This window comes from Melozone crissalis, unplaced genomic scaffold (genome assembly GCF_028551555.1).
Source record: "Melozone crissalis strain CALT ecotype California unplaced genomic scaffold, PUWL_Pcris_2 ptg000026l_1, whole genome shotgun sequence".
Taxonomy (NCBI): Eukaryota; Metazoa; Chordata; class Aves; order Passeriformes; family Passerellidae; genus Melozone; species Melozone crissalis.
In genome coordinates this window covers 10,583,283-10,607,044 of record NW_026535804.1, presented here as the reverse complement: position 1 = coordinate 10,607,044, position 23,762 = coordinate 10,583,283, and the positions used below count along the sequence as shown (strand labels likewise).

Here is a 23,762-nt window from a genome sequence, read left to right as displayed (position 1 = left end):
TTAGCAGACTTTAGTTCTGATTGGCATATTGAAAAAATAAAAATAAATTTTTAAAACTCAGACTGTTGGGCAAGATGGGAACTCATTGCTGACTTTCAGATCCTCACTTCTTGGCAATTTAAAGGAAATTAAGTCTGCTTTTCTGCCCTTAATACCTAGGTCACTCTGCCAGTCCTGGAAGTCACCAACATTGGTAAGGGTGAATATTGGAAAAAACCAGGCATAGTATGTGTATGTATTAGAAATCCAATAGATGAGAGAGCAGACTGCTATTTTCCTGCCTGTTTGAACAAAACTCAGGTGATAAAGTGCCCTTTGCTGAAGAAGTCACCTGGGACTTAACATTTTAGCAGCCCTTCAGCAACGAGCCCATGGCCAGCCCGTGGGTTTGGGCACAGGCTGTCTGAACTGTGCCAGGATCGTGACTTTGGAGTTCTGATCAAATTTGTCCGTACAAATTAAAGGAAAGGCTGGCTGTCCATCTCTCTAAATCTTCAGGCATCTGAGTGACCTTCCCTCCCTGGCCTGGGGTATTGGTTTCTCTGGGTCTGCATTGAAGGCACTTGAGATGGTAGTTCATGTTCAGACTCAAGTGTTTATTATTTCTTATCAGTAAAACAGTGCTACAACCATGAGTTTGGCAGCTTTTCTTAGCAAGGCACAAAATGGCCAACAATCTCTTGTTACAAGGTCTTCTAAGACTAAACTATCAAATTAAGAAAGGACACCTAGATTATCTTCCCTTTTAACCCAATAACTGATCCCAAAGAACCCCCAATGCAGACTTTTCTATCCAATTACAAAACATCACCCAAACCCATGAAGAAGAAGGAAGAAGAAGGTAAAGAAGAGCAACCTGCCTCCACCCTAAAACCTTCATCTTGCTTCATATTTATTTCTATATTCTAAAATCCCAAACTCTTAAGTTTTCCACCCTCTGATATTACACACTTCTAACCAACTACACACCCATAATCCCAGTACTATCAATGAATTTTGGAAGCCTTCTCCGCAGCCTCAGGTCAAATGCAGTGTTCTCTTGTGGGTCTGTGCCTTTAAGCACAGCAAGTTTAAACTTCTCAGCATCCAGGACTCCAGCACTGGGGGATTTTCACTCTGCTGTTTCTCTGCCCTGCAGGTGATGCTGGCAGACAGGAAGGGCACAGAGGAGCTCTATGCAGTCAAAATCCTGAAGAAAGACGTGGTGATCCAGGATGATGATGTGGAGTGCACCATGGTGGAGAAACGAGTCCTGGCACTGCAAGATAAGCCCCCGTTCCTGACACAGCTGCACTCTTGTTTCCAGACAGTTGTACGTGAGCTCTGATTTTCTTGCCACCCTGATGTTTCCCAGGCTGCTGGTCACGGATTTTATCACTCCAGTAACATTTATTATCATCCTACCCATGTGTGGTAGCCTCTGCACGTAGAAAACGGAGAAGAAATCCCATGTGTAATTACTCCTTGCATTTTAAATATAAAATATAATTTTAAATATTTTCCTTCATGCAGTTATTGGAGCAGGCCAGCATGAAAATTCCTAAGTGTGTCTGTTTAGCTGGGTCAGAGCCTCAGGCCCAGATTCCCAAAGGTTCACAAATACTTTTAAAGCTCTGAGGATAGTACTTCAAAAGTCTTAATGGCTGTTATTATACCTTGGGGTTATTAGTCATGAATCAGTGTTGGTGGATTTAATTCTGTTTTCTGTCACTTCTTGGTGACACTGAGGGGATTTTTTTTCTTCTTTCCTTATAAATATGTGCCGTGGATATTTGCCCATCACATTGCAAAGCATCTCCCAGTGACGCATGTGAGGTTGGTTCTGATGGCCAAGAGTCACTGTGCCAGCCTCTTGGATGACATGGAATTATGGAATTACTGAGGCTGAGAAAGTCCTCTAAGATCTCCAAGTCCAACCGATATTCCCCATGAAACCATGTCCTCAAGGGCCTCATCCACACCATCTTCCAAAGGAAAACTTCCTAGCAGCAATTAGAAATGGCCTCAAAGCAGTTTGGAATTTTTTAACATCTTTGATTTTTTTTTTTTCATTTATTTTTAGAGACAGATTTTTCAGACTGAGCTATATTTGTATAATTCTTGAAACTGTTGGAGACAAATAATCTGTAAAAGCATGGCACTAAAATTGGCAAAACTAGACAGATCTCATCAATCATTTACTCTTGAAGGTTGTACAAAACATTCCACTTCCATTTCCTGATCTATAATTTTTTCCCTAATAATCCTAAAAGCTTTTTAATAACATGCTAGTGACTTTTTTTTTTCCTTTTTTGCTGATCAATGAATATCTAATCCTGTCTGTAATGTATTTCTGTGCCTCTTTAATACTTTGTCCTAGGACCGGCTGTATTTTGTGATGGAGTATGTCAATGGTGGGGATCTCATGTATCACATCCAGCAAGTGGGAAAATTTAAGGAGCCACAAGCAGTGTGAGTGTTCATATATTTAAAAAAATCTGAAATCTGAACTTTGTGTTAAAAATGGTGTCTGAACACACAGACCAAAGGTAACTGTGTATTTATTCAAAAACACAGCACAAACAAAGGCAGGAGAGGCTTATTGAAAAGTGACAAGAATTTAAGCAGGGCAGCAGGAAATTAAAGATGTTACATCATATTCTGATGTTGTTTTTAAAAGCAGATTTTAAAAAAACAGTGAGAAGAGCACTTCAGTCTGAATTAGTGCTATAGAGAAAGGCAGTACAAATAGACTCAGCTCTGTAATATAAATTACAGTTTGTACAAGATAAATTCAATGTATAGCTTGTAAGAATTTCTGTGATATATTTGTGAGGAATTAATAAGGAATTAGGAGTTGTTTATCTACATGATTCTTTTCAGGTAATTGTACATCTGGCACATCAGTGAGCAACTGAAAATGATCTCTAGCATATTTAAGAGTGAATAGATCCATCAGTACCATTTTAGCCACTCTTATAATACCTCATCACCACTTGTTAGTGTTTCATAAATCATCTACTAATGAAACCTCAAAATCAAGGGTGACCAACTGCTTTAAGCATTCTGTTAAAATAATTTCTCATTCTAATTTAAGCAATCAGGGCTTGTTTAAACGAGAGCCCTTCTAAATAGAAGTGTTTCAGATGCAGACAAACATTTTAACAGCTCATGGAATCAAACTGAGATGGTGTCAGATCATCCTTGACTCCAGCTAATGCAACTTGCCAACACTTGGCAAAATCTGTGGTGCTTCATGACAGCTTTTGCCTGTGCTGCATCTTCACACATGTTCACAAACACCTCTGATGGAGTGTTGCAGAGCTCAGTTGCTTCCTCTCCCTTGTGCTGAGCCTAAAAATTTATCTCATTTTTAAATAATCCTCTCACTCGTAATTTGCACAGTTCCACGGCAACCAGCTTCAAACAGCCACCAGTATTCCATACCTCTTAACTGCATTCAGCAATTATATTTTATATGGTGATCATTTTAATTAGCTTCTTGTAATTAATCCATTAACAGGCTGGATAAAGGAACACTATTTCTGCAAATTATTTCATGCCATGTGAATTGCAATGTACATTGAGCTGCATCCTGAATTCATCAATCTGTGATTAGAGATAAGGACCTTTGCAGCAGAGTTAGTGCAAAAAAAGCTGTGCTCCAGCTGAACTGTTTTTTGTGGTCCAGAGAGCAATTTTCCTTTTTTTTTTAGATTCTGCATTATTTTATCATCAAATACTTAAAATGTATCTGTTAAGGTCCAGCTGAAGTGATTTGTCTTTCATGTCACCTGTATACATACAATATAATCACATGGTTCATATGCTACTATATTGTCATCCTTTACCATGATTCATTTGCAATTCATTTTGCCAGAAGAAAGTCAGGAGGCAATAAGAAATCTGTTGATTTTTTTCTCCCCCCACACAGGTTCTATGCAGCTGAGATCTCTATTGGGTTATTCTTTCTCCATAACAGAGGGATTATTTATAGGTGAGTATGATCTGACATAAGTAATTTCTGAACTATTTTTAAAATCCCCAAATGATCAGCTTCTTTAACATTTCAGTGTATTTTCAAAACAGAAAGCCATCAGTGTAGAGCTTTTTTTGTTGTGTTGCTGCTGGTGAGGTGGAAACCCAAGCCCTGTTTAACCTGACCTTTCTGACACCTGTGCCCTGCCCCACTCAAATAAAACCTCTTGAAAATGGAAAACTCCATATTTTGTATTTCTGTGTGATGTTTAATAATATTACACATCCAAAAGTCTCAGGTGAGGGGTCAGACACAGCCACCTCTTCATTCCTTGTCCAGCCCAGAGCAGCTTTGGTTGCCCCTGGATCCCTGGAATGTCCCAGGCCAGGTTGGACAGGGCTTGGAGCAGCCTGGGACAGTGGAAGTGTCCCTGCCATGGCAGGGGTGGCACTGGATGGGCTTTAAGGTCCCTTGAACCCATTCCAGGATTTTAAGGTCATTCTTAGATGTCTGCCCAGCTCCCTCCAGGCTGAGCCAGCCCCACGTGTGCTCCCCGAACCTCCACCCCCAAAGAGCTGCAAATATTCCTTACCCAGAATAAGCTCACCCCAGCTGATCCCAAACATTCACCTTCAATTACTCTGATTCTCCTCAGAGATCTGAAATTAGATAATGTGATGTTGGATTCAGAAGGACACATTAAGATTGCTGATTTTGGAATGTGCAAGGAGCACATGTTGGATGGAGTAACAACCAGGACCTTCTGTGGCACTCCAGACTACATTGCACCAGAGGTAAACACTGACCCTTTCAAGAGCCTTTTATTCCCTTAAAGGAAATTGTGTCTCCACATTTTATACCACTGGGTTTGGATGGCTCCAACTCCAGATTCTCCATGGATGGCACCATGTAATTTCTGCAGGTATATTGGGTATATTTGTGAATTAATGCAATGTAATCAATAGGAGTAGTCATTATTTTAAGGAAAACCTAGTTAACTGAAAAACTAACTTTTTATGAGATAAGATTTTGCTCATTCTACCAAAAAACTTTAAAAAAAGCCAGGCTCACAATCTTACCATTTAAGATCACAGTCTTGGGATCATAAGATCACAATCTCTGATCTTAAATTTGTAGCCTGGAAATGCTGTTACACTAAACTTTGCAATTTGCAAAGTTACACAAACATGGGTGTTGCTGAGATCAGTAAATATTTCACTGGGAGAAAACAATGCAGCTTTAATCCCCTCCTCCATAGCTTCACCCAGCTGTCAGCACACATTTATTTAAAGGATTATTTGGCATTTTCAGGAAATCACAAACCACTCACTGAGTTTTGGGAAGGGATTCAGGAGGTCTTGAAGCTTTTTGCTGACCTCTCTGTAGAAGCACTGTGGTCTCCTCCAGGCCATGTCCTGCACAAGTTGCTGCTCCTCACCTCAGGAGAGCCCCTGTCATTGAAATCCTCTTCCAAAAGCTGAGACACCCAGCCTTGAGTGGAGTTGTTGTAATAAATCCATAATTTGCCTTGTGTTTTCCATGACTTGGCCATACCTGTGCAGCTTTCAAGCCACTGAAAATGACATTGAGGCCTGAACCAACTGCATTGGGTCTGAGATGAAAATATGATCATGAGAAACCCAGTTGTGCTTTAAGGCACTGGCATAAATATGAGCTTAGAGTTAAGTCTGGATGTGATTTGTATTTCAGTAGTTGAGGTTTAAAGAATTGAAAACAAGCACATGTGGTGATTTGGATATAATTCAAATATATGAATATTAAAATCTGGTCTTTGTGCATACTGAGCTTTCAGGAGTCTTGATTTGTTTGGCAGCAGATTCGATGCAAGAGGCTGGATCCTGGTCCAAGAGACTCAGTTGTTCACTGGGTACTGAGCAAGAGGCAGCTCTGGCTGGAGCATTTCTGGCTGTAATTGAATGTTTGTTGGAATTGGAGAGATTTATACACAGACAAGTAAATTAGTGTCTGAGGTGAATTTTGTCATCTCTGAAATTGGAATGAAAAATAGTTTGTTTTTTTCCCACTTGCTAATTCATGCTTTTCAGAGTCAAATATTGTGTATTCTCCACCCTTGTTTTTTTCCCATTTGCTGTTGCTTGCAGCAGGATATCAGAACAACCAGAGTAGTATTTCATTTTCTTCTGTCAAAACATAAATGAAGCCAATATTACAAATTAAAGTGTCCTTTCTGTGGCAATTGTCTTGTGCCAGTTAATGCCAAAGAACATTTTGTCAATACCAGAATGCTGTGTGGCTCAATGCTGGAGCAAATTATTTTACTTTATTTGGAAATTTCATATAAGGAAATAAACCTTTTACCAAAACATCCAGTAAGTGAGAGGAAATTGGTCTGTTATCTTAAAAACAGATTCGCTTTTATTTTGTTTAATTGGCTGATTTTTTTTTGTCTCTGAGGACATTATTGTGACTGACAGTTTGCTAACTAGTTCTGTTATGAACTTCAAAGGAAGATTCCTGTTTCCCTTGCAGGGGTGTTTCACCCCATGTTTCCATGGGCTAAAATTTAGAAATTTCTAATAGATTTTAATGAGAATTCATTTACACTGTCACATTCCCTGCTGGGTGGAGATAAAGGAGCTAAATCTAAATAAACTCTTGAAGGTATCTGGAGTAGAATCCTGTGAGTGGGCTGCACTCCAGCCTGGAGAATGAGCTCTTTTCAGCAGCATTTGGGGAGGAATGTGGTGACTCCTTTGGGGCCTGAGGGAGCCCACGCTGCCCCTGCAGGACCTGCCCACAGAGGGATCAGAGAGCACACAGCTGCCAGGACCCTGCAGGGCCAGCTCAGCTGGTGTCCCCTGTCCCAGCTCTGCAGGGGAATGCAGTGCTGCCTTCAGCAAAGTGAGCCCTCCAATTTGGTGTGCTGCAAAATAATGTTTTGCCTTTCCTCTGAGTGGGAAAGTTGCCACTTGCTGTTACCTGGGTGTATAATGGGCTGGAATTATTGTTAATTTTCTTGTGCTGTGCAATTTGAGGAGCGTGCAGAGGTTAAGCTGGTGGGATCCCAGGTCTGACAGCTTCTCTCAGGCAGAAAGTGGTTATCTTGTGCAGAGTATTTCCTGATGTGCTGAACTTAAATATTTATGGTCAGAGTGGTGAAATAGCTGTGAAATCAATTAGTACTTTGTGTTTCCTTGACCAGTCAAGAGAGACAGGAGGAGATGGATGTCAGGAGGATTAGGGGGAAGGGATTCTGCCAGCACAGAACCCCACCATCAGCATCCCTGCAGCAGCCTCAGTGCTGATTCTGAATTTCAGAGGAATTCAAATTAGAAACTCCATTTCCCTTCTCTTCCATCTCACAGCCTCAGAACCTTCACTTCCAGCCTTGAATTTGCCAGGATTGTGGGAGGCAAATAGGTATTACAAAGGTTTGGAAAGTGCATTTGACTGTTTCTTGTGATAGTAATATTTATTTCTTTTAATAACTGAGTTTTAACTTTTCCAGCAGACATCATATATGCTCACAAAAGATTTCCTCTTGCCTCTGGGATATAATCTTTTCATCCCAACTGGCTACTAGCTGCAATGATCTAAACATTCCTACAAATTGCTGATATTAATCTCTGTGTCCTGCTCTTAATATGCCTTCCTTGGAGGCAAAATAGAGAAAAAAAGAAAAAAAAGCAACTCCATCTGCCAATTTTGCTTGATGAGAGAAATTCCTGAGCTCTTTCTGAGTGCTCAAATGCACAGAATCTGGAAAGGCAGAAGCTCTTAATGCATGGCAATAGATGGGTAAAATGAGACATTTGAAATGCAAAAGGACATGAAAAAGGCAATAATTTAAATTAATGATGGAGAAGGAGAGGAAGAGAATGATCCCATCAACTTTCCACTTCTGCCTGGCCAGTGAAAGTCAGAAATCATAGGTGGAGGAGGGTGCAGTTCTTCATGTCTAGGGACAGGAGCTCCCTCACTGCTCTGGGTCTGTTCTGGACACTGTGGTGAGACAGGACAGGCTCACACACCCCACCTGCTCTAAGAGACACCAGAATTTCTCCTTGCACGTAGGACAGAATGACTTTAGAACTGCTCTAAGAGACACCAGAGTTTGTCCTTGCACGTAGGACAGAATGACTTTGGCAGCGGCTGCAAGGCAGGCAGGGCTGGCTCTGAGTGCAGGGCTGGGAGGGGGCACTCGATGAATTCTGGGTGATGAGGAGGGAGCTGCTGAAAACGTTCAGAACTTGCTGACTTCGTACCAATGCATGCTTTACTGTACATTGAAGGCTCATCTGCTTCCTCCCACATGGAATTCCTCCCTTGAAGTGAGCATTCTTCCCTCTGGCTTGCACTTCCCAGTTGGTGCTGGGAGCAGCTCCCAGTCCAAGGAGTTCATCCGTGGGTTCCACACAGGACATGGCAAAGGGCTGGTCTGGCTTTCCCTGAGCCACAGCCTCCCCAGGACTCAGCTGCTGATTCAAACTGGGGATATTTGGATGGGGTTAAAGGGAGAAAACTCCCCATGTGCAGCAGCAGACAGTACAGCAGCACCTTTCCTGCATGGAGGTAATTCAATGGAAAAGGTGTTGCCATTGCCTTTGCACTGGGACTCTTGCAGCCCTGGTGGCTGCATTTGTATTTGTGTCTCAGTTCCCACTCTTCCATCCAGGCCTGGGAGCTGTGTGCCAGCTCAGAGGGGCACTGCTCTGCTCACCAAACATCAGAAAAACTGGAGTGATTCTGACCATCCATTGGAGATTTTTCCATGTTAATTCTGCCTCTCCTGATTGTGATTGATATTCTCTCCCAAAGGCAGATTTCATAGGAGAGGTTGCAGTTCCTGACGGGAATGTTTAGAGAAGAGCCCAGCCTTCACTGACCCCTTGCTGGATAAAAATTAGCATTGTTGGGTGCTTTGGTACAGTTTTCACTGTAGGACATTGCATTGCAGCATTTAAGTCATTTCCTCCTCTCAGCAATCCCATCAAACTCCTTCACAGCAGGGACAGAAGTGAGCTGTGGGCTCCTGGACAGACCTGGCTGCCAGGTACAGAACCTTGGCAGGGTGGCAGCATTCTGTTTCTCGCTGCTGTGGATCCATTTTTGCTCATTTGCTAATTGGAAGAAGCTGTTCCTCCCAAAACCACATACCTGGACTGCACTTGTTGTACAAAATGTTCTGCCCTTGCAAAACAATGACCTGAAAAACATCCCCTTTTTATATAAAATATTCTGTTCCATAAGGCAGGAAGACATTGTCAGAGAAGGACTGAGGATGAAATGTTTTGTCATTTTCTGTGTGCAAAGGCCAGTATTTTTCCTGGATGAAACTTTGAAAGTGTTTTGTGTTTCAAAAGGCAATATTGATTTAATAAATCAAAAGGCAGGAACTTACTGGTGATGGAAATGAAGGGAGAGTAACCAAGTATGTCACTATAAGATGAAATGAATGTCCCAAATATATTTTTTAAGCCCATATTACTGCTAAGAGACAACTAATATGGACTGCCTTTATGCAGGGTCTTCCAGATGAGAATCTTGTTATTATCTCTGCTTGTCTAATACATTCCAAAGCACAATTGATTTTGAAATCCTTGGGTTAGAAACATTGCAGTAATTTCTAAATTATGTGCTGCTGTATCTCAGGCAAGGACATATATCCACACAGAGACCATAATTTTCTTTAGTAGCCAGGCAGTCCTGCTTTATTGCACTGGTGACTCACAATTTTCCTGAGCAACTACAGAACTTGGCAGTTCAGCTTCTCTTTCAGACTACTAAAAAATTTAGGATGTGTGATGTGTACTTGACTGGGCAATTTATTTCACAAAGAATAAAAACAGGAGCAAACAGGAGAATGAAATGCAAACCCCTCTGGAGCTGTGACTGCCTCAGCTCCCTGCTCATTCCAGAGCAGAAGGGATGCTGGAATCAAAGGCTCTGATGCTGCTTCAGTGGGGATGGGCAGGGACTGGGCTGTCCTCCATCCCTTCCCAATTCACAGCATCCCTTCACAGTTGTGTAGAAAGATCTGAGGAGCACCTGCACCTCCAAACTCGTCCACACCATCACCAAATGCAGCTCTTCAATCAATGGCCTCTGATCTCTGAGGAGGCCCTGGTTAAAGAGGATGATGCAGGGGGTGACCTGGGTGCTGCTGGCACCTGCAGCCTTTCCTTGTGTCACAACTCCATTTGTACTGCTCTGTGAGTCACATGTGAACCCAGAGCGTGGAAAATACTTGACATTTCCATTAGTCTGAACAGCAGAACCCCCTTTCTTTTTGGTGTAGGTGGTGTTTTGTCCTGAGTATCACAGTCATGCAGCTTGGGGAAACTTAACTGAGGTTTTTCAAGTTTTGCTCTTTTCCTAAGTTTTGATTCCTTTTCCAGCAGAATAAAAATATAAATATTGAAAAGAAAGGTTTAATTATTGATAGTCCATAAGTTAAGTGAGCCTCATGATTTCAGACTTTGTCACAAACAGTTGGGATAATGGTTTTGCCTTGTCTCCTGCATTGTGCTGTCCTGCTTCCTCCTTTGGCCTCAAATGCACATCCCAGGAAGTCTCTGAGCTGTATTTTCCAGGATATATTTTCCAAGATATCAGGGTACCCAAGGGTGTGGGTGGGTTTAGCCTAACACTTGCAAAAGAATCCAACTCCCACTGAAACCTGTGACGAGCAGGAGTGAGGAATACAGGATTGTCTTTCTGGCCTTTTTCAAGGAAATCTGTCCTTCTCTGCATGTCACACATGTACCTAATGCTGGGGTGAGTTAACACAGGGGTTTTTCCTCTGCTTTTTTTTTTTTGTGATTATGCAGATTATTGCTTACCAGCCCTATGGGAAGTCTGTGGATTGGTGGGCATATGGTGTGCTGCTCTATGAGATGTTGGCTGGCCAGGTAAGATTCCCCCTCTGTGCTCTGTGACCTCCTCCTGCCCTCCAAGGCTGCTCTGTTTCAAGGCTCCCTAAAGGTTTAGACCATTACAGGATGGGATTGAAGCCTTTCATTCTGCTGTTATCTCCTTGTACTCTTGACTGACTCAACTGAGAATGTATTTAGGCTTTAAGCTCTTTATGTTGCACCCACATAATCAAGCTCTGCCTTTAAATACAGCTCCTTTGTACTGCAATAATGTTATAAATAGCCATCTTCAGGATTGAAAGGGAGACACTTGAGCAGGAAAATGCATGTCAAGTGGAAGAAATACCATTTAGGAGTTTGAAACCACAGGGAAGCATAATAAGAGTGTATATAAGCTCTGCATTGCAGTTAAGTCCCAAGAATACAGTTTTTGTACTGTGTGTCCTGGGGGTAAAATATGGGTCTGAGCACTTGGAAATGTGCTCAGTTACAGGCCCCTTGTTCTGCACAGTTAATGAGAGGCTGCTCTGAGTCACTGGGGTGGGGAAGCAGCACTGTGCTGCAAGAAATGGCAGAAAAGCACCGGCCTGAAGGAGTTCTCTTAGTCTTGAGTTGAAAAAGATTCCTGCAATTGGCTTTCAGGGAGTGCTAGGTAAAGGCAGGCATTTCCCAAGCTTAAAACATAACAAATGCCTTTAAGAGTTTCTCTGCAAAATTCCAGTGGACATTTAAAAGTTTTAGTGTGTAGCAACTGCAGCTGTTAACATTTGCAGGCTGAATTGCAAATATTGGCCATCGAATGCTTTGTGGGAAAGGAGATTTACCATTAGCTGGGCTTGCACAGGGCCCATATCCTGGGGATTTATCCATGGCCACTTTCCCACCCCTGTATTTTAAAATATAGTGCAGCCCTTTAGCAGAATCCACAGCCAGAACATAAAACAAACTGGAGTCCAACTGGAATTAAGAGAGGAATAGACATACCTTAGCACAAGGTAATTGAAAGTTATTCTCCAAACTTCACCCTTTGAAGTATTTTGCCTGTCTGGTGCACAGCAGCTTTAAAAACTGATTAAAGCTGATCACAAAGATAATCCTGCACACATTTCATTAACCTGGCTGCCATTCTGGGGACAGAAATGAACATCTCTCCTTGATTTTAATCTGAGACTGTCAAACACTAAGTTTCTGGGTCAGCAGATATCCAGGCCGCAGATTGCTGTGGGTTTGGGGGATGTTCCTGGACCAGGAGCACTGCTGTATATGGATGGTTTTGGGCATGGTGTTGTCATGCCATTTCATAAAAAGTGGAGAACTTAAAAGCACAAAAAGGAAAACTCAGTGAGTAACTCACTTGTGATTTATTTTCAACAGCCTCCATTTGATGGGGAAGATGAAGATGAACTATTCCAGTCCATAATGGAGCATAATGTTTCCTACCCAAAATCACTGTCCAAAGAAGCAGTCTCCATCTGCAAGGGGGTGAGTTAAAATGTTATTTATCATTCAGTTCCTTTTGGCAGTCCTTGTGAGTCACTGGGTTTGCCTGGCTCTGACACAGCACTGTAGTATTTTAAAGTGCAACTTCTGCCAGGCAGTGCTGAGCTGTGTTGTCAGTTGGTGTCACTGATAAGTGCTGGGCTCTTCCCACTGTGCCTGTTTGTTTTATGGAAAGAACAAATGTCAGAATCAGTGGCTGCCAAATGCAGAGCAGAATTTATAAACAGGACCATGGTGTGAAGAGTCTCCCCCTGCTTTGCCTCTCGACCCGCGGCAGCACAGCCCCAGTTCTGCAGGGTGAGATTTCTCAGCTTGGCTGAGATGCTCCAGCCAGTCCTCAGCCCAGAATGCCTAATGACACGATCAGAGCTCAGGAGTTGAGGAGAATCATCTTTAAATGTAGGTGAACATGAGCTACTGTGAAAATCTTCAGCATAAATGCAATGAAACCATAGGGAAATTCTGACCCAGTGGTGCCTGTGTGGCCTAAAATTGGTCTTAGATAAGAAATTAATTTTTTTTTTTTTTTACTTTTGAGGAAAAGAATAGATTTGGCTTCAGGGGATTAGCTTAGGAAAAAAGAATTCATTTGACTTCCCTTTGATTCCATGTGATTCTCCAGAGCACCATCAGTCTGCAGCTTTTCCAATCCACCGCCTGTAATGGGTTATTTGATGTCTGACTTACACTGATAAAACACCACTGCACTTAGTTAATTTGGTATTTACATTCTTCCTATCCTTTTCAACCATTTATGAAGTATTATACATGGGCAGGATATTAGTCCATTAAAGAAATCATCAAGGAAAAGGTGTTTGGAACAAGAAGGTAAAATGAAAGACCGTGCTAATTTTGGAGCTTATCCCAGTGTAGATGTGCTGGCCAACAAAAAATAAACATGATGTATTTTTGTAAAGTACATTCAGATTGCTGCCTTGTCGTGACAATCACAATTCAAACAGCACAGCCTGAACCTGATGAAATTGCCCTGTTTTCAGCTCCCCTGTTTGCTGCTTCTGTGTGCTCATGTCAGGGGAGGGCAGAAAGCTAAAATTACCCTGCACCTTGAGATTTTGAGCAAGTCTCTGTGGTACTGACATGTTCTTCATCTGCCAAACTGACAAATTGATCTCAGGTTTCAGTGGGAGTTTTTTCCTGAGCTAAGAAGTCAATGTGAGAAAGTTTCTGACCCTTGCAGTCAGTGGTGGCTCAGCAATCCCAGGACTGGGCACCACTGGGCAAGACAAACGTGCCCACTCTGCTCTTGGAATTGATTTGTCTGCTTGACTTCCATTCCAGTGATTGAGAGTTTGTTGGTTTTGGTAAATGCAGCAACTTTGGAAAGAATTAAAACTACTAGAATCAATACTCTCATTTTCTTTTATCACCTGCTGTTAAAGCAAGGGGTTTGGAAAAGGTAACAGAAATGGGAATGTTGCTGTTAATCTTGAAGAAGGCTGTGATTCCTGCCCAGTGCACAGCTGCTTCCCAAACCTGCTTAGAGTCACTTTTATTTTAGGTTCAAAATTGGAATCAGATCAACTCAACATTTGGAAGGAGACTAAAGTGGTACTGAGGTTTTCAGAAGATCTGTTGAGGTATCACTCCCAGCAGTACATTAATCATATCTAATTTGTAAAAGAGCCTTCAAAAGTCCCCACGAAACTTGAAGTGAGAGTTTAAGGCTACATTGCACAATTCCCAATGTACACAATTGGAAAATGCTGAGGAACTTGTTAATTAGGGAGCACATTCTAATTTCTAAGCACGCCAGGCTGGTGGATTTGGGGCTGGTTTGTTTCCCCAAGTCTGTTTAATCTCTGTAACTGGGTATGGTATTGACCAGGATGTCATTAAGAATGCAAGGGAGGAAACACAGATTAGATGTTGTCAGCTGGGTGCCAAAGAATTGGAGGCTCTGTAATGAGATGTCTTGAACAAGCCCAGAAAAATGAAATGGGAGTGGGGGGGGGGGGGGGGGGGTTTGTACTTCATGGAGCTTTAGTGCATTGGAATTTATGATGGCTAATTGATTGTTGAGATAGAGCTGGAGCTGTTCTGGAGGTCTGTAAGACTGAGCTGAGAGACTGGAGGTGAAATTCAGGAGTGAGTTGTGAGGCAGCAGGGATGGCAGCGTGTCCTGGGCACCACCTGCACCTCCAGCAGCAACCTCTGCCCAGTGGGAAAAACTTCCCCAGTGCAGCCCCTAATTTTGCTGCTGATTTGCTGTCTCCAGTGATGAAGCAAGATAATTCTTCAAAAAATTCATTTTATCTTTTCAAAACAATTTTATTAGCAGTGTGTATCTTCAGGAGAGGAGCAAGAGCATTGCAGGCAGGGGAAAGCCCCTCTCACTTTCCTTCCAGCATTAAACTGAATAGTTTGGTGTTTTCTTCCCAACAGCTGATGACTAAACATCCTGCAAAACGCCTTGGCTGTGGCCTGGAAGGTGAAAGAGACATCAGGGAACATGCTTTCTTCAGGAGAATTGACTGGGAGAAATTGGAGAACAGGGAGATTCAGCCACCTTTCAAACCTAAAGTGGTGAGTGAGATGCCAGAGGTTCAGATGCCTCACTGGCCCACCTGGGTCACCAAAACTGATGCCTTGAGGAGCTGGAACAGAGGCTTGATGGAGTTTAGGGGAATAAAGTGGTTATTTATTGAAGAGCCTTCAAAGGCCACCCCCTGGCAGTACCAGAGCCACAGTCATGGCTCTGCCTGGATGGCTCCAAGATGGAAGCAAAAGAGAGCTTGGTCATGAGATCTCACATTTTAATATTTTGGTCCATTTGCACCTTGCAGTTCATTGTCCCATTCCAGCTTTAGCCCATCCAGTCCCACCCTGCTTGTTTTTCTCTCTCCAGCCCACGGTGTTTGTGCTCCTGGGCTGAGATTTGGATCATTTGTCCTTGGTGCCCAGCTGGAGCAGGAATTGTTTTGTCTCCCTGCTCTGTGCACAGAGCTCAGCATCCCCTGGTGTGAGCCCAGCCCCACACACTGAAGCAGCACAGAACCTGAAACATAGAAAAGCTCAAACCTGAGGCCTCATTTCCCTCCCTGGCTGTGGCTGCAGCCCTGTTCCCCGTGGGTGGGATTGCAGCTGCAGATCTGGGGCATGGCTGAAACGAGGCCATTTGGTGAGGGCAGAGCTGTCTGTGAGCCTGGCTGTGCTTGGGTGGAACCTGGGGAACTTTGTGCCTTGCAGAAAAGCCTCAGAGTGGTTTGAGCCCTGCCTGGATGGTCACACACGGCGTGAGGAGCTGAACACAGGGAAAATTGGCACATCCACATCAGCCACTTGAGACTGGTCATAAATGAGGTTAACAGCTGTCTCCTCTGAGCAGCATCTAAAGTCAGGATCTGACTGAGGGATTTGGATTAGAGGGGTGAATTTCTCCATGGATGTCTGCCCAGCACAGGGGGTTTTATTCCCCATCCCACAGCAATGTCTGCTCAGTTTACAAGATTAATCCCTGGTTTATTTTCCATGTTCATTACTGGATTGCACATGTGTATCTACATTTTAGAAATCCAAGCAAGTGGAAAGATGTCCTTACCCTGAGAGCTGTTTGCATAATAGAACTGGAAGAGCTTTGCTTGTTGAGCCAGAATTTCTTTCAGCATGTACTGTGCTTCATTGACAGGCAAAGAGAAGAGTGTTCACACAAGAACACAAGCTTTAAGGAACAGTTATAAATTGTTATGTCCTAACATTGAACCTTTCTTCTCTAACCCTTTCATTTTTCAGCTGAGAATCCTGGCTGGCTTTAGCACTTCAGGTGTAGCATGACTGCTTTACAGTGATTTATTTGCCAATACAGGCACACCAGTGTCTGTCACAAACTCATGAACAGAGGGATGCCAATACCTGAATTATTCTTCACTTTTTTCATACAAATGACTTTTTTGCATGAAGAGGAGGAGAGTTGAAGCTGAGAAGGGTATTTATTGCTAAAGGAAATACCTTTTTGCCATGGTGTGGATTTTGCAGATAGGGAAGGGTGTAAATAAGTGAAGAACTTGTGTGGTGCTGCCAGCCAACCCTTCCCCAGAGCTGGCTATGCAAAGGGGAGCTCTTAGAGCTTATTTTGTTTGAGATTTTTATTACATGCTTCTCAAGTCAAATTTAAAGCTGATCATAAAGCAGACCTACCTTCACATGTGTAATTTTTATTAGCTCAGGAGTGCTTAGACTCTCCTTGAAGTTAAAAGTAACACCAGCTTGAAGGTGCTAAAAGCTTCAAGTGTGGTTTGGTTCCATCAGAGCCTCCTGGCAGGTCCTGGCTCCTCCTCAGAGCAGCCCTGCTCTGTCTCCCTGGTTATCATGACCTGGTTTGTTTGCACAGGCTGCTATTAAAACACACCGAGGCGGATTCACACCGAACCCGACTCTCCTGGACAAAAATAACTTAAAATCCAAGTCCAGTATTTGCATACCCTATGCACAACTCATTTCTGGTGATTGCTAATTCTATTTGTATCAGTATCATACAGTTATAGAATCATTTGGGTTGGAAAAGACCTTTAAATTCATCAGATCCCAGCCATTATCCCAGAACTGCCAAGCCCACCACTAATCCAGACCCTAAACACAACTGCACAAGTTTTAAATCCCTCCAGGGATGGATATTGATTTTAGAAAGCAAAAAAACCACAACCCTTAATCTGTTTGAAGATATGGATGTATTTACAGGCTTTGTTTGGGGTGATATTTTTTGGGAAATCTTTGTAGGTGCATCTTCTCTAGGAAGTGCTTTCCTGCAGGAATAATCCTGCTGCTTCCACTGTCCTCACTCAAAGACAGAGCTGCAGATTTTGGGTCAGCAGTTGGGTGCTGTAAATAACATGTTCCCTTCCAGATTGACATTTCACAGGTTGTAGGCATAGACTGATTATTTGGCAAGGACATTTTACTCCTATTTCCAAGTTTAGGTGTTTGAGAAGTCCTGTAATTTCAGTTGTACTCTAATAATGCTGTAAGGTTTAGTGCTGCTCTTTATTGTGAAGACAAATACATCATTGAAGATACAAATTTATTTATAAGTTACTCTGTTTGCACCCAAAATATACCCATATTTCATGGGTATATTATATTTATATATAATATATTTATTTTTTAAATATATATATATAGAGAGAGAGGCTAAATATATATATATAAAAATAATATAAATATATATATTTAGCCTAAGCAATGTGATAGAACTAATGGTCTCAGGAACTTTGGGTTCAATGTCCAGCTTGTTTGAATACTTCGCATTTGCTGAAAAAAAAGAAGAGGAAAAAATTTTAAAAATAAAGAAAGTAGCATAATTTTTATTGTAGGATGATGCTCACCTGTAGAACATCTTTGTTAGCAAAAATTTCCTTTTTAGCAATTAAAAAATCTCCTTTTGTGGCTGCTCTGAGCTGGCTGTTGTGCCTCTAAATTAATTCACATGCAGGGATGTTGAAGGGATGGATAGAGAGGAAAGGATGAGGAGCAATGGGAAGAAACATTCACTGCCTTTATCCCACACCTGCTTTGTCCCAAGATCTGTTACAGTAGTTTTGAGATGAGCAATTTACCTGTTTCCTCCTCACCTCTCCACAATATTCAATGCCTCATTTTCCTCAAATATTCCTTTCTTTCTTGCACACAAGCTAATTTCATTCTGGCACCACCTTTCTATTTTTTAGCATGCTTCTGATCATACTCCCCTGCTTATCAAGTCTTTTCTGCATTCCTCTAAACTCTTCTTTCTACAAACCTGGTTTCTTTTGTTCTGAAGGAGTTGTGCTCAGGCTGTAGCTGCATTTGACCCCCTACTTGGCTGGACTTGGCCCCAAAATGAGTCTCTTAAGAAAATTAAAGAGAAAACCTGTGATAGCAAGTTTTGGAAACAAGGACCTGTCCAGGATGTGCTCCTGCCCTGCCCAGGACCGAGACCCTGCTGTAATTTATGAATTTATAGGAGTTCAGTGAATGTATAGGAATCTATGAATTTATAAATTTATAAATAAAAATAAATTTATGAATTTAGAGGAATTCAGGAGTTCAGAGCCTGTTCAGTGAAGACTCAAAGCACATAAATGAATTGCATTAAGCTTTTTGCAGATCACAAAGGAAATAGAGACTAACAGGGAAAATTTAATTTTGCACGATAAGGCTTTTAAAAAGAATGAAACAACTTGACAAAGAAAGTATCTCTTGCCAACATATGTTTATCAAAATATTTCCTTTCTCCTTTTGTATCCCAGTAATGCTGAATATTTAAAAGCCTCTTTATCTCGTCACCTCATGCTGATGGATGAAAACCTTTCTGACTGCTTTTTATCAGCATTCAGCTATTAAAACTTCACTGTTTGTCTGGGGGTTTTTTTTGTCAAAATACCTGAAAAGAAAATTTTCCCTCAACTACTCGTAAGAAACATGCCTTGCATGTATCCTGACAACTTTACTGTTGTATTGCTCGTTTTTTTCAGCCTTTTTTTCTGCTTTTCTCTCTCCTTGCAGTGCGGCAAAGGGGCCGAAAACTTCGATAAGTTCTTCACGCGAGGACAGCCGGTGTTGACGCCTCCAGATCAGCTGGTCATTGCCAACATAGACCAAACAGATTTTGAAGGGTTCTCTTTTGTCAACCCCCAGTTTGTGCACCCCCCTGTAGAAAATGTAGCATGAAACAGCAGAACAAATCCCGCCGCGGGGAGCAGGTGTAACCCTACAATTTTTAGGCTTTCTCCTCGTTGATTCCATTTGGGCCTGGAAATTGTAGGGTTAGAGGGTGGAGGATGAGGGAAGGGCCACTTAGTCAGGATTTGGGCTTTGCAGCAGCAGTGTTGTCTTAACAGGAGGTAAATTAGTGTACGGTACCCACTTTTTCTTCTAGAAGTCGCCACTGACTTGTTGAAACTTACCCATGTTTTGGTACGTTCTCTATTTTGTAACTTCCCGCCGTCCTTTTGCTCCCTTTTCCACTCCCTTGTGTTGGAAAAACATCTGACACGTGCTCTGAATGAGAAGCCACCTCGAGTATTTATTTACTTATTGCTTGGGGGTGGATGCTGGGAGGTGGGAGCTCCTGCCCGGAGACCTCAGGGGCAGCACCAGAGACTGGGAGGGGAGAGGCATTGCAAAAACAGCACTGAAAGGGTTTGAAAAATATGGCAGCAAAAAAATAATACTTGGGAATGGGTGGGAGGGGGGATGAAATCAAATTAGACCCCAAGGTTTGGTGAACTGATCCTGTAAAATCCCAAATAAAAGCACTGGGGTGGTGGCCACGTCTCTAGGATTTGTGCTAGGAGTAGCATGTGATAAACTCAAGGGTGAAATTTTGTCTTTAATAATAATAATAGTAATAATTTTAATAATACTTTTGTGAATTTTTAATCTCCATGAGATTATTCTGTGATCCAGGGTGCCATTGTCTGTTGTTCAGTTGGTTTCATTTACACCACTCCTCAAGTTTACTGTTAACTGGTTCTAATACCAATATTTTACTATGAAATTTATTAACCTGGAATGTAAAACAAAACTGTAATTCCTTATATCTTATTTACTTGTGTTTATTTATAGTCTGCAGTGTAGGACAGTAAAGAAAGCTTTATGTATACTAAATAAACAAAAAATGCAGCCCCAAGTGACTTCCTAACTTCTCAGAATAACTCATGAAATTCAAGTGAGATTTAGTCTTAAATAATCGGTTTTAATTCAGAAAACTTTGAGCTGTAGAATAATCGAGCCTGAAAAAAGCAGCACCTAAAACTGGTTTTATTGATAGAATGGAATTTAATACATTTTACATATGCTTCATGCAATGAATTTTGCATGTTTAGTAATAACTCTTAATAATAAGGGTTAATAATAAGCAGATCTATATTATTGACATAATCGTACCAAGCATAAAGAGTATTATAAAAATTTTATAAAACAACTTGTGCTTTATTTGTGAAAGTTCTTGTTCTGAATGACACCATTTAGATTTAGCTAAATGTTTTCTTGCTATTGTTTTGATTTTTACTTTAGGTTTTGAATATTGTTACTGGCTTAGGGTATAATCTCTTTTTTTTAAAGTAGATATACTTTTAAATAATAATTGCTACCTGCAGGTTTTATACGAGGTTCAATTAGGCTTTCATTTCACATCTGCTTATTACTTGCAGAGAAGGAAATAGACTTTATTTGCAATGATGAACACTGTAATTAATGCAATCTTCTCCTCTCCTATCACTTAGATAAAAAATTTTGATATTTCGTCTTACTACTTACCAGAAGATATTAACTCAAATATCAGTAAATAATGTTTTGTGCATATTTTGGTTTTGTTACAGCATGTAAAATAGTAGTTGGTGCATTTTCCCTTTTTTTTCCTCTCCTGCCTTGATCCCATTAGCAGCCACAGGCACTTTATGTCTGTCAGATGTGCATGATGACGCCAGAAGCATGATATCTCTGTTGCTGCATGCAGACTGATTACAATTTTTCCAGCATGTAAACATATTCAAAAAAGTAAGATATTTGCCATAAAATACTTCAATTTATACTAGACTATGTAATGGGGTGGGGTGGGAGGGGAACCTACTTTCTAACCACCTTTTATGACAATAAAACATGGAACCTGTGCCAAAGATTCTGTCAGAAAGATGCAGTCCTGCCCGGGGGGAGCCAGAGGGGTGGCTTGGCCCTGGGGGAGCTGGGGTTGGGTGTGAAGGGTGACAGTGACAGTGTGGAGCCTCTGCACCTGCAGGGCCCTTGGGAATGTGGCTCTGGGGGAGGATGTGCAATTCTTTGGGGCCAGGATGTGCAATTTCCACACCCCAAAGTCCAGTTGTTGCCCTGTCTCAGTGCTTTTGTACCCCCAGCTGCCACCAGGAGCGTCCTGGAGTGATCAAAGCCTGACATTCCGGGTGTGGCTCACCAGGGGCATTGGCCAACTGACAGGAGCTCAGATCATTGCCTGAACAAACAGGACTCCAAACTTTTCAGGCATTTTAGGAGTAAAATTTTTAAACTGTTCTGTGTCAAATATGTTGTCATCCAAGACTGGGAGTTCATTTTCTCCTTTGTGTATTATGTACTTCAAAAATGATGGTATTCACCATGAAGCATGTGGCCTAATGCAGCATTCATGACTTCTTTTCTTGTTTTATTTTTTTTTTCCTGAATATTATTAGCCTGGCAATGTTTAGTAAAATGCTGTAGAAAACAATAGGTTGAATTAAGATAACAGATTACTGAGTTTCAGATTTTAATAAAGAAGGGGCTCTGAGCTATGCCAGTCTGCCAAGAGGTGCCATTGTGGTTGTTCTTAAAATGTGAAGTGAAAAAGACACTTTGGAAAAACAAAAATGCAGGGAGAAATACCAGCATACAGGTTTGGGGAGTAAACAAAGCAGAACAGGGGCAGAACTGAACCAAGCCATAAAACAGGCAGGAGCTCCCTTGGGCAGATGTTGCCACAGTTGTGTTTTCCTGATGAAATCTGAATTGTCCAAGTCCCATTGCTTGAAATCTGAATTTTCCAAGGAAGTGTCATCTACCCATCTACCTTGGGTAGATGTTGCCACAATTCTGTTTTCCTGATGAAATCTGAATTTTCCAAGGAAGTCCCATTGCTGGCACAGCTGTGACAGTCGGGGCTGTTCACAGCAGGACTCAGCATCACAGGGCTGCTCTGACACTGGGGCAGGGCTGCTCATTTTCTGCCTAATTCTCACACCCAGTTTCTCCAGCCCTTGTGTTTTTCTCCCAGTTTTTCTGGCGTAGAAGCAGAAATTCCTCTTTAGCATCATTACCTCGAGTCCCCGGGCTTGTGACAGACGTGCTGTGTTCTGGAGGTTCCTGAAGCACCTAGGAGAAGGTGCTGTGAACTCCCGGATGCTGCAGGAGCCAGGCAGGGTTGGATAAAGCAGGGATTGCTGTGTTACCCCTCTCTGCTCTCCTGATGCCCTCACATGCTCTGACCTTTCCCGAGAATTCCCCCTGGCTGCTCAGAATCCAGAAACTCATCATGGAAAGAAAAACCTGAAGAATCCAGCCAGAACGTTCATATCTTTTCAGAGACAGATGTTATTTATATCATATTTTTCACAAGATTTGGCTTTCTAGAGAACATGTATCAACAGAAGGAGAGGCATTAGAGCTGCTTCTCTTTCTTTCACTTGTGTTTGGTAGCAAGTGTAATCCCAACACCCACGTTGCCACCAGGATTCCCAAAAGGCAAATTGAAAATTGTGCTGCCCTGAAGCTGGGTGGAAGTTTTGGGAGCTGTAATTGAAAATGGTGCTGCCCTGAAGCTGGGTGGAAGTTTTGGGAGCTGTTTCCATCCCTGTGCTGAGTCCCAGATGGTCCCAGGCCAGCCCCATTCCTGCTGGGAGAGGCACAGGTTTGCCATGTAAAACTTCCAAGGGGTTTTTAGGGATCAAATGGGACTTGACTGGCTCCTAAGCAAATTCTGTCATTATTCAGGCATCTGGATGTTTTTGTGCACCTTTGAGTGACACTTTTGAGGATGGTGGGATTCCAGGACAACCATTTCACCCACCAGCCAGGTTCAGTGCTCTGAGCAGGATTAGCACATATGTGAGAAGGAGAGAGCACATTCCTATGATAAATAGTCCTTGCTAATCCAGTTTGGAGGAGAAATCCAATTTAGCTTTCTGATTTTTCATTCTTTCCAGAAATACAATTGAATTTCCTTTTACAAACTGCAGAAAGTTCTTCTGGAAATCAGCTGCTAGTTAAAAAAAACCTCATCACGTCTGAATGCTGCTGGCCTTTGAAATCCATCCTGCCTCTTGGGGTGAATCCAATTCAGTAATTCTGGGCTTCTATAAAATTAATAAGGTCGAGCAAGAGAGGAACTTGTCTTCTGGCTGGAAAGATGACACATCCAAGGGTGGAGTGGTACCAGTTGAAAAGTGTTTTCTGAGCCAGTGCCTCTGGATGCAATCCCAGTGAAATGCCATAGGAGACACATGCAGTGAGCAGAGGGGGCAGATCCTCCTCATTGTGCAAACCACAGCATTGGAAATAATTAATAATAATAATAATAGTAATAATAATAATCCAATAATAAAGCTTTGATACCAGTAGAAAGCATAGCTACAGTATATCGAGTTTACAGTAGGCTTTTGGACCTGCCAGGAAAACTTCTGGAAATATTTAATGTGATTTTCAGTTTTGTCATTAGCATAAGTTATTGTACATAGGGGTTTTGTCTCTTTGCAAATGTGTGGGCTGTGTTTGATGTGTCCTAGGTGGGCACTGAGCTGCCAAGTAGCAAAAAGTAGACTAAAAGCTAAAAAGCTAAAAAGCACTTTTTTTCCCTCAGCCTCTCTCTCACAGACAGGATCTGAAATAGCTGAGTTGAAATAAGTAAGATTTGACTCCACAACATGCATGATTCCCTCACTGTGCCAGTAACAATGGGAATTAAATGGCCTTACCATGAATAATGGCCA

At 41.9% G+C, this 23,762-nt stretch overlaps 1 protein-coding gene across 2 annotated transcripts in view; it reads left to right on the top strand.

The window, feature by feature from the left end:
- The window catches only part of PRKCA (protein kinase C alpha), a 142,970-nt gene extending 122,088 nt beyond the window's left edge, over positions 1-20,882 (top strand). For both annotated transcript variants that reach the window (XM_054278718.1, XM_054278719.1), the window contains 8 exons: positions 1,139-1,312; positions 2,360-2,451; positions 3,914-3,976; positions 4,614-4,752; positions 10,771-10,851; positions 12,190-12,297; positions 14,719-14,859; positions 18,814-20,882. In XM_054278718.1, the coding sequence (XP_054134693.1) occupies positions 1,139-1,312; positions 2,360-2,451; positions 3,914-3,976; positions 4,614-4,752; positions 10,771-10,851; positions 12,190-12,297; positions 14,719-14,859; positions 18,814-18,978 (963 nt within the window). In that variant the 3' untranslated portion in view covers positions 18,979-20,882. The remainder of the gene's footprint in view (positions 1-1,138; positions 1,313-2,359; positions 2,452-3,913; positions 3,977-4,613; positions 4,753-10,770; positions 10,852-12,189; positions 12,298-14,718; positions 14,860-18,813) is intronic.
- The last annotated feature ends 2,880 nt before the right edge of the window (positions 20,883-23,762 follow it).